General features: G+C 50.6%; 1 protein-coding gene across 8 annotated transcripts in view; it reads right to left on the bottom strand.

The window, feature by feature from the left end:
- UXS1 (UDP-glucuronate decarboxylase 1) overlaps window positions 1–14034 on the bottom strand; it is a 56513-nt gene that overhangs the window by 13715 nt on the left and 28764 nt on the right. For 7 of the 8 annotated variants that reach the window (XM_055540256.1, XM_055540257.1, XM_055540260.1 and 4 more), the window contains 3 exons: window positions 10056–10236; window positions 3409–3513; window positions 1152–1211 (listed from right to left, as the gene is read on the bottom strand). In XM_055540256.1, coding sequence (XP_055396231.1) covers window positions 1152–1211; window positions 3409–3513; window positions 10056–10236 — 346 coding nt within the window. Of the gene's footprint in view, window positions 1–1151; window positions 1212–3408; window positions 3514–6873; window positions 7241–10055; window positions 10237–14034 lie in introns of those variants that run through there. The other variant, XM_055540263.1, reaches the window with a different exon arrangement.

Genomic DNA, 14034 nt, shown 5'->3' with positions numbered 1-14034 from the left:
CCAGACGGGGTTGCCTGCAGGCACCACCATTGGAGCAGACCCGGGGACCTCTGAGAGTCACCCCAACATCACTCACAAGCTGACGTCAGAGGCGAGATGCTAAGTGAGGGTAGTAGGGGGTCGTGGAAAAGACGTCTGGGCAGGATAGGGACCATCAGGGCACTGAGACAGGAACAAGGCCCTGGCCTCGCTGCTTCTAGGACACATGACACAATGGGCCTCCTGGTACCGCATGGGGACCTGCCAAGCTCTGCAGAGCCCAGAGGTGGGAAGCACAGGGACACAAGGTCCCCACCTCCCAATGCCCCTTCCTGGAGCTGGTGGGAGGAGGGCACTGCCTGGACGTCAGAGTTGTGGGGGTGTTCTGCCTTGCCAGTGGAGGCAAAGAGCAGAGCTGCGTCATCAGAACTGCAGCTTCTATGATTTTTTTCACTTGGTTCCCTTATTTATTTTTTTAAGAGGCATCTCTCCCCACACTGCCCTCTCACTTCCCAGCCGTGGCAGCAACGCCTGGAGAAAATCACACTGCATTAGCAACTGGCTTCTGCTGCATCCACTAACTGGTTCTCCAGAACCCTGCGCCTGCGGGCAGGAACCCCTGAGTGGACAGGGCCCTCAGCCCCCTCTGAACGCTCACATCCTCAAGGTTTGGGGCGGGGAGGGCAAAGCAGGCGCCAGGGTTTTCTAGCTCCACCTACTTAAGGCTCTCTCAGAAACTACCCTAAAACAGTGGAGGCGACCAGCACACATTTGTCCCCCCACCATCTGTCTCCTAACCCCTGAGCTTTCGGGGTTTGGAGAGTGGAGGGGGTGGGGGTTGCTGCTTTCGCTAAAGAGCAAATCCTCTGGCTAAACCAGCAAAGCCTCCGTGATCTGACTCCTGAGGTGCCTCTGGAGCAAAGACACTTCTGTGGATTTTTAAGTGGCTGCTGCTTGTTGGCAAGGTGACATAACTGAGTCCTGGACTGGGAGGTCCTGCAGCAGAAGAAAAAGGCTCATCCCACCCGGAGGAGGGAACACCTTGGTCGCTGCCCTCTGGAGAGGAACAGCCGGGAGGGCCTTTTGGAAACAAGTCTAGACTCACTGGTCCCTTTTCCCTCCTGCTGTGACAGGAGCCAGCTGTCCAGGGGGACAGAGTGATACCCACTCACCTCCGTACACCTCTGAGGTGGAGGCCAGGAGTAGACGGGCCCCAACTCGCTTTGCCAGCCCTGTGGAAACATGACAGGACACTGTCAGCTTCAAGGAACACGGAAAACACAGGCACACAGCCAACTGAAGGAATGTTTTAGTACAAATGGTATCTGGCCATCCATGCATTGTAAGTTATCCACTCTTGCTGCATCTACTTTGGAATCTAAATTCAAACCGTAAGAAAAGCACAAACGAACTTCCAGAAACACAGCAGTTAGCTGGACATGTGTAACTGTGAACAGGGCCAAATGCACGGTCTGTGGGCTTTATTATAAGGTATGACTTAGGGAATTTTATAAAGATTCCTTCACCTGAACGTAGCAACCAGCACTCCATCAGGTAACTACCCCCACCCCCATAGGCAGAGGGCAAGGTCCTTCAAATTCTGGCTGCCACTCTCTCCCTGATGGTCAGCCTTCTATCCTCTGCTCCCCACGTGCCCCGGGGACCTCCAACTGTGCCCAAGAGCGTCTCCTGTTCGGGCACCTCTGCCCCACTCCCTCTTTCCTTTGAGGTCCAGCTTCCGCAGTAGCTTCTCCAAAGCAACTGGCCATGTCCGTGTCTAGCTCTGACCCCTTCTCGCCTTCACCCCTCCCAGCAAGAATGGACTATTGTCACCTGCAGTGCTCAGGTCAAGCTCTAAGACAGCGGTCCCCAACCTTTTCGGCACCAGGGGCCAGTTTAATGGAAGACAATTATTCCAAAGACTCGGCGGGGGTTGGGGGATGGTTTGGGGACAATTCAAGCAGATTACATTTATTGTGCACTTTATTTCTATTATTATTACACTGTGATATACAGTAAAATAATTACACACTTCGCCAGGTGCAGCTTAGCTGTCACTTGCCACTCACTGGCAGGGTTCTGACATGAGTCTGCAGTTCATTTATTCGGGTCTCTGTAGTCACACCTCTCTGCTAGTGATATTCTGTAACTGCAGCCACTCCCTGGCACTAGCATCACCGCCTCAGCTCCAGTGGAGTCTCATAAAGGGCTCTCAACCTAGGCTCCTTGCAAGTGCAGTTCACACTGGGGTTCATGATCCTACGAGAATCTAATGCTGCCCCTGACCTGACAGGAGGCAGAGCTCAAGCAGAAATGTGAGTGATGGGGAGCGGCTGTAAATACAGATGAAGCTTCACTCGCTGCTCATCTCCTGCTGTGCAGCCCAGTTCCTAACAGGTCATGGACCAGTACCTGGGGCCCCTGCTCTAAGGGCATTTCAAGGCATCAGCTTTGGGAACCTCTCCATCCCCATGGTTGCCAAGTCCCCAACTGTAACCCTCATCTGACCCTACCCCCTGTCAGGGGACAGGAGGGAGCATCCTGTAACAGGTGGGAGGAAGGTCATCTTTCTAAACACCGTGAGCATGGTAGCTGTTTCTGCACTGCCTCTAGCTCCACGTGGAGGCGGGGTTGGGGGCTGGAGAGAGTTGGGGGCAGATGTATGCAGTGATAAGAACAGGGGTGTCTCCACCAGGTGACCTGACTGTCAGGACACAGTGCCCTGAGTTAGAGAAAGCATCCTTCACCTTCCGCAGAGCCCGCTGCCCCGAAGGTTTTGTCTAACAGACCGTGCTCCCCTCCCCGCTGCCCTTTTCTCAAATTGAAATGCAGGGCTATTTCAATTACAGAATCTGCTTTAAATATTCCATAATTAAATCCACTTTTCACTTGACATTTAAAGAAGTGGTTCCTATCTTCACTTTGCACCTAATCAAAACCCTTGGTTTTTAAACCCATGGAAACAGAAGCGCCTCTGACCTCAACCACCCACGTGTGTGTGGCCCACTCTCTGGATTTGTCTGTGGGCTCACATGCAGCCACCCGGGGCGGTGCTCATGCTCACCTTCCACTTTCAGGGTGAGGCCTGCAGTCAGTCTGGAGCTCGTTTCCTCAACCCCACGAGGAGGCTCTCCCACCCTCAACTCTGTGGGACCAGCCCACGCCCCACCTCTCATCAGAATCTTCTAGCCCCGAGGCACACATGCCACAAGTAGGGGAAGTGCAGGAGGGGCAGGCGGCCACTTGGAAGGCAGGGGATGTCACTGAGGCAACGCAGACCGATTCACACAGTGACGGACCCCCATGACGAGTCGTGACGGCAAATCCAGTCACCCTGAAAGCATGCAAGAACATGCAAGAACAGAACTGTCGGGATCAAACTCCTGGTCCCAACACCCTGACCGTCTGCAGGACGAGGGGCCGACTCACCCAGCATGTTCAGGGTCCCGATGGTGTTGGTCTTCAGTGTCTTGATGGGGTTGTACATGTAGTTGGGAGGAGACGCAGGAGAGGCCAGGTGGTAGATCTGGTCCACTGTGGGGGGTGGCAGGAGGCAAAATACACCTGTTACTTCCAGGGAAAACACTGGAAAACGCTGACCTCCCAGAATTGGACCATGTGAAAACGGCGCTCATGTATCTTTCAGTGAAATTCTACTCATCACCTTTCATTCTTCTTAGAAACTAGCTTACTTATGCGACTGGAAGAACTTTAAACAGAAACAAAGTCTGATCACCTGGAACAAGAGTGTGCTGGGGCCCCTCACGTGGCCTGTTCCCCTCTACCTGGAATCGGTCTGATCGCAGAGTGGATTGCTCTCTGAGAAGATCTATCCAGATGAAGTGCTCAGACTGGAAGGCAGACTGAGTTCTCAGACACAGAGAGAAGTGTGAATATCAAGATGAACGACATTTTAAGTTTATAAAAGCAAATCTGACACAAAAGGTAGGGAAGTGTGGGAGATGAGAGCTTTTGTTCCGTTTCTACTTATCTTGCATATAAACACCAGATCTGGAGGTGGGTTTAGAGCCATGAACAGCAAAATGTCTGGATCCCACATGACTCCCCTGGTAGAGGTAACGCTTTAATATCAGTGCCCTTGACCTCAAAAAGGAATGAATAAATAAAAATCTAAAACAACATACATACGGAAACTCAAGGGTGTCCAAACAGCCATAACTTTGAAAAAGTGCAAAGTTAAAGGACTCACATTTCTGATTTCAAAACACAATACAAAGCTATGGTAACAGAAGGGTGTGTTACTGGCATCAAGACATAGAGACCAAAGGATCAGAGAGGACAGCTCACAAATGAACCCTCTGTGTATGATCACACGGTCTCTGACAAGGGTGCTGAGCCATGCGGTGGGGAAAGGACAGTCTCTTTGCCAAGTGGTGTTGGGAAAACTGCACATCCACATGCAAAACAACAAGCCTGGACCCTGATCTTACAGCACACAAACCCAACTCGAAGCAGACCAAGAGCCTAAACACAAGACTTAAAGGAAGAAAACGCCGAGAAGGAAACACGGGAAAAGCTGCATGACACTGAATTTAGGAACGATTTCTTGAATCTGACACCAAAAGTAAAGGAAACAGAGCAAAAATAGACAAATGAAACTACATCAAACATTCTGCCAGGATCAAAGGACACCATCAACAAAGTGAAAAAACAGCCCACAGAATGGGAGAAAATACTTGCTAATTATATGTGATAAGCTAATATTCAGAATATATAAAGAACTCCTAAAATGAACAACAACACAAAATCAACCAACTTAAAAGATGGCAAACACTGAATATATTGAATATATCATCCAAAGATGATACACAAATGGCTAATAAGTGTATGAAAAAATGCTCAATGGTGCTTATCAGAAACACGCAAATCAAGACCACACTGAGGTATTGCCTCACATGGATCAGGATGTCTACTACCAAACAACCCCCCAAAAAGTAACAAACGCTGTCTTCAAGGATGTGGAGAAACTGGAGCCCCTGTGTACTGCTGGTGGGAATGCAAACACAGCAGCCACCATGGGAACAGCGGGGCATTCCCTCAGAATACTAGAAATGGAATCGACACAGGATAAGACATCTCACTCCTGGGGTTACAGCCAAGGGAGTGAAAAAGCAGAGTCTCAAAGAGGTGCTCGCGCTCCCACACGCACGGCAGCGTTACTTACAGTGGCCAAGAGGTGAGAGCCACACAGTGTCCCTGGATGGATGACCCAATGAGCAAATGACTGCCCCCTCGCCCCTCCTGGGAGGGCTAAGGCATGCCCTGTAACACGAGACCTCGTGTTGCCTTAAGCAGTGTCTCCTTCCTACGGGGACACGTCCTGCCTGTAACAGTAAGGCCCCAGTGGCCTCCCAGTCACTTACAGTCTCCCGGGAGGAATTACGGGCAGGACAGCGGGGGAAACTTCAGAATAAGTATAAAAAATCAGTCATGAGAGGTGCTAGGCAGATACCACAAGGCATTAATAACCAAGGTGAACTCTCACCACCCAGGAAAAAGTGCTCAGAGCCTGCCCACTGCATGGCACACTGCACCCAGAACAAGCATGATGTTCAAACCCGAGCCGGGGGAGGGCGACCAGCGTGGCGATCCGTCCATGCTGGCTGCCGGCCACCAAGCGACTCTCCTGCCACCCCGTCCCAAGAACAAGGCTGCATGCCGGAACCGCAACTGGGAAAACAGGAGCCTTGAGAAATGAGCCCGAAAGAGCTCAAGTTAAAGAGTGATTAAAACAGTAAGTTCTCGAGTTCTCCTTTCTCACATAATTTCCTTAAATAGGTTCAAAGTAGTGTTCTTGGCAGGCTGTGGGCATGTTATTTTTATGCTGGGAGGAAGACCGGCCCAGGGTGGGGTGGCCACAGTGCACTGGCCCTCCTGTGAATTCTGAAAACCCAGGCAGTCTAACCCCAAATGAATGAATTCTGCACACGTGAGACATAGATACAGAAAGAAAAAGCGCTCAAAACTAACAGCTCGTGAGATCATTCAAAATTACTGCTCAGAATCCATACCAAAAAAAAAAAAAAAATCAAGTGCTATCTCCTACCAAAGGGGAAATCCACAGAGAGACAGACGGAACATTTCCATCTTCCTGCAGTATTTTTCTTTATACCATGTTTTTAACCAAGTTGCCGCGTGACCTGTCAAACCTCTGCTGTGTCACAGCCGCCCGTGGCCACACGGCACACGCAGCCTGACCCCTGCTGCCCGACACCAGCATCTGCACACGGCACACGCAGCCTGACTCCTGCTGCCTGGCACCAGCGTCTGTGATGCAAAATAAGGCTTAAAGATACAGAACTTTTCAAAGTGTAAAGACCAAATTTCTCTTGGCACGGAAAATTAAGAGTGGGATTTTGCCTTGACTTCATATCAAATAATACTGACTTAATGCCAAGGGGAGGCTGCCTGCTTGAGGTCTGGCCCAGCCCCGGATCAGCCACCAGCTGGCATGCCTGCCCCCCCTCCCCCCACCACGATAACAAGCCAGCGTGCTGGCTTCCCTGGAGGAATTCCACGTTACACGGAGGGTCTCGGCCCCACAGCCTTGCGTTCAATGCTTACACTTGCACCATCACTGTAAGTGGGAAAATGTCTAAATTACTGAATATAATTCTACAGAAACATTCCAATCTGAGGGGCACTCTTCAAATGCCCACAGAAACACAGACCCAAAGCTCTCAGCAAATGCCGTTTTCAGTCCCACCTCTTACCATCACCTGGCAAGGTTGTGGGGGTGGGGGGGTCAGGTGTTGACAACTCCCCCCACCCAGGTCTCCCCTTGGATTCCTCTGCCTGGTACAAGGCACTAACAGAAAGGGCCCAGCACCCAGGGCTAACAGCCCACCCAACACACATGTTCAGGCAACTAACCGTGTCCACCACAGAGAGGTGACGACAGTGCCCGGGACATGGCAGAGCACATCGGGGTCGCTACTGGCAGTGGTCAGGCTGCCCGTGGCTCCAGACTCCTGGATGTCCTCCCAGGGCACCGCCAGGGCCAGGACCCAGCTCCCCAGACACGAGGGCCTCTCTGCCCGTTTCCTTCTCTGCAGACACGCTGCCCGTGAAGCGGGGGGACAAGCTCTCAGGGAAGCTCTGGGGAGTCACAGGCTACACACATCAGGAGCTCAGACACAACCCAGGGTGACGACGGCAGTGACCTCACATCCATCTGGCCACTTCCCGAGCCACGTCCACTTCCTGGACGGCCAGGTGCAGCACACAAGCCCCGCCCCCAGCAGCATGGGGTAACGAAGCTGTGCTGCGTTCACGCCATGGGGAACTGCTAACAGCACAGAGTGGGGGAGACGTGTCTCTGTAAAAAGACCTGGTGCAGCCGCACAACAGAACACGACTAAGTGCCAAAAAAGAAAATAATGATAAAATAATAATGAAGTAGCACTGCGTGAATGATACAGAAAGATCATCAGGATACAAAAAGCAAGGGGAAAAAATTCAGAGCAACACAAAAAAATGCTACTTTCTCTACCGTGGGGAAGAATCATGAATACCTGCTTGTGTTAACTGGGTCACAGAAGGGAACTGCAGATGAGCGAATGTTAAGAGCAGTCTCCTAGAGTGAGGTGGCAGACAGAGGCAAGAGGAAGACTTTTTAAGGCATTTCTTTTTAATTAAAAAAAAAAAAAAATTGAACCATATAATTTATATTGCCTATTAACCATACATTTAATCTAAAAAGATCACATTTAAAGAAATTATTAGATGTTAACAAGAACAGAGAGAGCATTTTTGGATAAGAGGATTCATTTTCTATTTTCTTTTTTATACTTTTCCAAATTTTCTGTAGCATCTGTGTATTAGTTTTATCACTAGGAAAGAATCATCTTTTGAAAGGAGAGAAAAAATTAAGATTCTCTTCTATGTAACTTTTAAAAATTTTGTTTATTTTTTATTATTTCTGGCCTTTTAGTTAGTTAATTATTTCTGGTCTTTGTGGCTGCTCGGACTTAGCTGCTCTGCAGCATGTGGGAGCTCCCCAGATCAGGGATCAAACCTGTGTCCGCTGCATAGAAAGCCAGACTCTTAACCCTTGACCACAACATTCTATCTCTCAGCCCCTGTGACCCTCCCATCTCTGCAGACTCCACTTTACCCATCAGTGTCCTCTGCACATGGATCAGAGAGGTATATAAACAGCCATTCTGGCAACTCCATGTCCCTGCTACGTCTGCTCCAGGTCTGATGCTGGCTTTGCCTCTTCAGACCAAGTCTGTACTGTGGCCGCGCACCAGGCACAGTGGGGATAAACAGGCTGGACACAAGCTGCACTCGCTGCCCTGTAGCCCTCGGGGTCAGAGGCTGACCCCCTGGGACTTCGGTGTGGTCTCCCTGGTTGTCCCTGGGTTTCCCTAGAGACTCTTCCTTACCTGGGGGCCTGGGATTCCTCTGGTGTACCTGTTGTCCTTGGAGTCTCCTTGAGGGGAGGCGGGAGTGAGGTGGGGAGAGGAGGGTCCCAGGATGGGGTCTCCTTGTTGTAAGCCTGGGCTGGGGGCATCCCTCCATGTTAGTCAGCTTGTGGGGGGAGGTCTCCCCTGAGGAGCCTTCAGGGGAGAACTGGGTGCTCTGGGTGGATTTTTAGGAGGGTTCATTCCCCCCGCCCCCTTGCCCCTTGCTGGAAACCTCTCACTGAGAATCCCCCTCATGGGGCTCCTGGAGGGGAAACTTAACACACGGGCCCCCGACTCACAGAGCTGAGGCTGGAACTTACAGCCCATCCACACTGTCCCAGTCCCTGGGCAGCTCCCACTCACTTCCGCCCAGTCAGGCACACCAGGAGTGCCCAGCACCATCTCGGGATCCCAGGGGGCAATGTGCCCTGGGCCCTCTGTCCCCTGCAGGAGCAGAGAAGGCTGCCGGCCATCAGTCTGCTCATCTCCCAGCTGTGAGGACAGGAGGGGCTACTCCAGGTTCCCAATCGGTCAGACCAGAAACCTGAAGTCCACCCGCCCATGAAGATAGCTCCTTCCTCTTCCAGCTCATCTTCCGAGGGGCTCCCCCTCCCTTCAGGAGCATCTGATCAGCTCTGAGAGCTTGGTCACCGCCCGCTGTCCTGTCCCTAGGGCCCTCTCCTGGGATAGACACCTGCCTGCGTCCAAAGTGCCGTCCCAGGCCACAGCTCAGCGACCACCATCCCGACGGCCTGGCGTCCACCCCACAAACCACACACACCCTCTACTGGCCCTGGCTTCTTAGAAACTTCCCATGTCCTGAATGGGTTGGGGGTGGGGTGGGGGGAAGAATAATTCACTTTACTGCTTCCAGAGCCAGTCTGCAGGGTAGATTCAACATCAGAAACTTAAACCCTGTGGTGGGTAAAATCCAGAATTCTTTTAAAGCTATAGACAATCTGATTAAGTTATTTCCGTGATTACAATTCCTTCCAAAGCAACAACTTTCTTTCCCAATCCTCTAACCCCGACAATGCAGAGGCCTCTGTCACAACCCCTGTGACAACAAGGCTTCCTGTCTGACCATTTCATAATTCATCACCACAAGGGGGCCCTGAGGCCACTGCGCCCGCCCAGACCCGAGCCAACCCAGTTATAAGCTCCTCCACCACATGGACCACCCCATCCTGAGTCCAGACAACAGTTACTTTCCTACTGGAAATAGGAAATCAGAATAAACCACAGTGATCACACTTTGAAAATAATAAGATGTGTGCTGAGAAGCTGGTAGAGCTCTGCTGGGGAGATGAAGATCAAGTGGTACCAACTGGGACCCTGTTAAAAGCCACACAGCATGCCAGCCCGGGAGACAAACAGACCAACACAGTCCCACAAAATGCTTGTTAAAACAGGAGAACATTCCTGCCCTGCTGTAAATATCAGATCGACAGCCGTGTAACAGTGAATCCAGACCATTTCCCAATCCAGTCTCCATCACAGACGCCAGGGTAGTGCCCGGGATGTGGTGAGACTGTTTCCAAAACCAGACAGGGACTCAGCAGGACCGAGTCAGCCACCCATCCGGGGGCCCCGTCGAGCCCACCCACCCACCAGACACCAGCCAGCACAGCAGCCCTCGCTCACCTTCGATGTACAGTGGCTCCACCACGTCGTGGTTGATCAGCTCAAAGTTCTCGTGGCCGATCCAGTGCTCCACGTTCCTCTTCCTGCCAGTGAAGAAGTTGTCCACCACGGTCACTTCATGACCGTCCATCATGAGTTTGTCTGTGAGATGGGAGCCCACAAAGCCTGCGCCCCCGGTTACCTGTGTGGGGACAGCAGGGGAGAGCACGGTGATCACTCGGTACAAGGGATGTGTACCAGTGCAGCCCCTACTGAACAGGGGAGGTGTGTGCGGGCAGGGAAGACTGTGCAGGCAGGGCCATGTGTGGGCGGGCAGTGGGGTGTGTGAGGGCAGGAGAGGGTGTGTGCGGGCAGGGAAGGTTGTGTGTGGGCGGGGGTTTGTGTGTGCAGGCAGGGGTGTATGTGTGTGCGGGCAGAGGGGTATGTGTGGGTAGGGGAGGGTGTGTGTGGGGAGGGGGTTGTGTATGCGGGCAGGGGAGGGTGTGTGAGGGCAAGGGTGTGTGTGTGCAGGCAAGGGAAGGTGTGTGAGAGCAAGGGGGTGTATGTGCAGGTGGGGGAGGGTGTGTGCGAGCAGGGGAGGGTGTGTGAGAGCAAGGGGGTGTATGTGTGGGCAGGGGAGGGTATGTGCAGGCAGGCTGTGGAGGGGCGGGTCCTCTGACTCCAGAGCAGGGAGTTGGACCTGTATACGTCTAGGCAGCCTGGAAATCCAAACTGCCATTAGTAAGTGATACGGAAAGTAGCAGTTATGAGTTCATAGTGCACTCTTCGACGGCGAACCTGACATTACTAAAAGATCCTTGTTCTATATGGGTGGGACGCTGAGCATCACTGATGGGGTTCTAAACCTTTTAGAATCACTTTTGTAAAAAGTGACCAGAACATGCGTCTATTTGGTGAACTACCAAAAAGAAGGATGTAATGTTTAAACTGGACTCAGAAACCTCATAAAAAGCTATGACCTTTCAAGCTGTTCATAAGAACAAAATAAGCAGCAGCAGACACTGTGTGCAGATCAAGGCCCTGCGTGAGGAACTGCACTGTTTAGTCGTGCACGGTCAGAGACCCGGCCGAACAGAAGTGGGGCAGCTTTGAATGACCACTGGAGGCCAGAGATCACAGGAATGTGCTTCTAAAACAAACACCCAGCAAATGTGAAAAGGCAATTATGACTGAAAAATTTTTAACTAATAAAAAGACTTGATCCAGATAATGTACGCAGAGGGGGCTAGATAAAGTGCATCTTGTTTTTGGAGGGTAGGAGCAAAAATAATAAACCGATGGAAAATACATTCTCTACTCATCCTGGTGACCCATCTCACCTTCTCCTCCTTCAATATTCACATTCCTGTCACCCTCCTGTTCCAAGTGAAAGAATTAACAGTAAAGAAAACATGCACTCTTTTCACCTAAGGAGAAAGCACCATAACCTCTAGGTCTGTGGTTGTAAAACATTTACTCTGCATGAAGCCCTCTGTTCATAGAAAACCTGACGTGTCTTTCCAGTGTTTATCCCAGGTGTGAGCAAAGTTGCCTGGGGAGCAGGGGAGAAGGCTGACTGCGGCAGGGGCAGGGGCGCGGGGGACGACACACCTGTCCACCAACGGAGGGTGTGCTCAGATGAAAATACAAATACGAAGGTTTAGAACACGCACAACCAAGAAGCCCTGATGCCCCTCATTCTCCCATCAGCTGCATCTGTTCTCTGTCGGGAACCCTGTCATTCTACTCCCCTTTACTTCAGGGATGAGAACCGACATCTGGGGGTTGGAGTTTTGGGCCAGGATCCCTGGATCCCTGAGAAAGACACATCAGCCTGTCCTCCTGATTCCACAGTCTGTCCACCACCTGTCCACTTGTCTGGGGTGCGTTTTCTCTTCAATGCTCCTACATTTTCATCTATACACTTGGACAGTGATTTGAAAGAATAATTTTCCGGAAAAATAACTAACCTCCAATCTGGCTCACTCCTAGTGCTTGCCTCAGGTGAGATTTCATTGTGTCTTACCTTTGTTTAGTTGCATTTTCCCACAGTTTCTACATCAGTTACATCTTTTCAGAAGAAATTTAACCCCTCTTAATGTAACTCTATATCAATATGCAAACACTTCTGAAAATAAAATGTCCCATAGCATGCCAACTTTATCTCTGCACCTAAATAACTGGGTGAGACCCTGGAGCCAGCAGAAAAGCAGGGTATTAAGTCATACAGGACAGCCGCCAACATTTCACTAGCCTCAGTAGCGACGAAAAACTGCGTGAAGCACCTCTGTTACTCTGTAGTTGCTAAGTCACGTCCGACTCTTTGCAACCACATGGACTGTAGCCCACTGGACTCCTTTGTGCATGGGATTTCCCAGGCAAGAATACAGTTACAGTTCAGTTGCTCAGTCCAGTTTGACTCTTTGCAACCCCATGGACTGCAGCAGGCCAGCAACCCTGCCCATCACCAACTCCCAGAGCCTGCTCAAACTCACGTCCATCGAGTCGGTGATGCCATCCAACCATCTCATACTCTGTCGTCCCCTCCTCCTCCTGCCTTCAATCTTCCCCAGCATCTTTTCCAGTGAGTCAGTTCTTCACATTAGGTAGCCAAAGTATTGGAGCTTCAGCTTCAGTCCTTCCAATGAATATTCAGGACTGATTTCCTTTAGGACTGACTAGTTTGACCTCCTTGTTGTCCAAGGGACTCTCAAGGGTCTTCTCCAACACCATAGGTCAAAACAATCAATTCTTCAGTGCTCGGCTTTCGTTATGGTCCAGCTTTCTTTATGGTCCAACATACATACATGACTACTGGAAAAACCATAGCTTTGACTAGACGGACCTTTGTTGGTATATCTCTGCTTTTTAATATGCTGTCTAGGTTGGCCATAGTTTTTCTTCCAAGGAGCAAGTGATTTTAATTTCATGGCTTCAGGAGTGATAAAAAAAAAAAACACCTGCCAAAGCAGGAGATGTGGGTTCAGTCCCTGGTTCAGGAAGATCTCCTGGGGAAGGAAGTATCTTAGCCTGTCTTAAAATAGATTAAAGATTTTTTCTGGAATAATTCCTTTCTATCTAAAGTATTTAGGTTTACATAACACAGCTACATGTGTGCATGCTAGGTCGCTTTAGTCATGTCTGACACTTTGTGATCTCATGGACTGTAGTCTGCCATGCTCCTCTGTCCCTGGGATTCTCCAGGCAAGAATACTGGAGTGGGTTACCATTTCGTTCTCCAGGGGATCTTCCCAACCCAGGGACTGAACCCACGTCTCTTACATCTCCTGAACTGGCAGGCAGGTTCTTTACCACTAGTGCCACCATGTAACATAACTGGGTGTTTATAAAATGTTTCTTCTACTCAGCTTCATCCCCTCAGGCAAGCATTTTAAATGGAAACAGAATGGGCAGAAGCTTGGCACTCAGACAGCTTCCTCAGGCCTCACCCATGGAACGGATCAGGCCCTGCACAGCTCCGCTTGCCCCTGTGGTCCGTGATCTCAGTCCCACATGCTCCTGTGGGAGCCAGCAGGGTCCAGCTCAGGTCAGAACCCAAACTTACGCCTCACAGTTCATCAGCAAAAAGAAAAAAAAGTCTGTTGGAGCAAATCTCTTCTTTGTGCTGAGGCTTCAACAATTACTGAGAAGGCTTTAAGTTTCAGCAGCCATATGCCAGCCTTGGGCACCAAATGACTCTGAAATGTGGCTTAACCAATGAGGTGGTAAAGAGTGAAAAACACTAAGCCTATTGACTGTAATTGTATGGAAAGTGAAATTAATTCCACAGGACTTAGCGTTAACAGGAAAACCATCCCCCCTGGCAGTGACAGGAACCCTGGAGAGGCTATGCAGGGCTCATGTATCAGCACAGAGTGTCAGATTTTCTGATCACTCTAACGGGTGGTAAGAGGAAGATTAGGAAAATCAGCTTTTCACTGATGTGTGTGTGGCTAAGTCACTTCTGTTATGTCCGACTCTTTGCGACCCCATGGACTGT

Source organism: Bubalus kerabau, chromosome 11 (assembly GCF_029407905.1).
Source record: "Bubalus kerabau isolate K-KA32 ecotype Philippines breed swamp buffalo chromosome 11, PCC_UOA_SB_1v2, whole genome shotgun sequence".
In the NCBI taxonomy this organism is placed as follows: domain Eukaryota; kingdom Metazoa; phylum Chordata; class Mammalia; order Artiodactyla; family Bovidae; genus Bubalus; species Bubalus kerabau.
The sequence above is the reverse complement of the archived record's forward strand: the minus strand, read 5'-3'. Positions and strand labels throughout refer to the sequence as shown.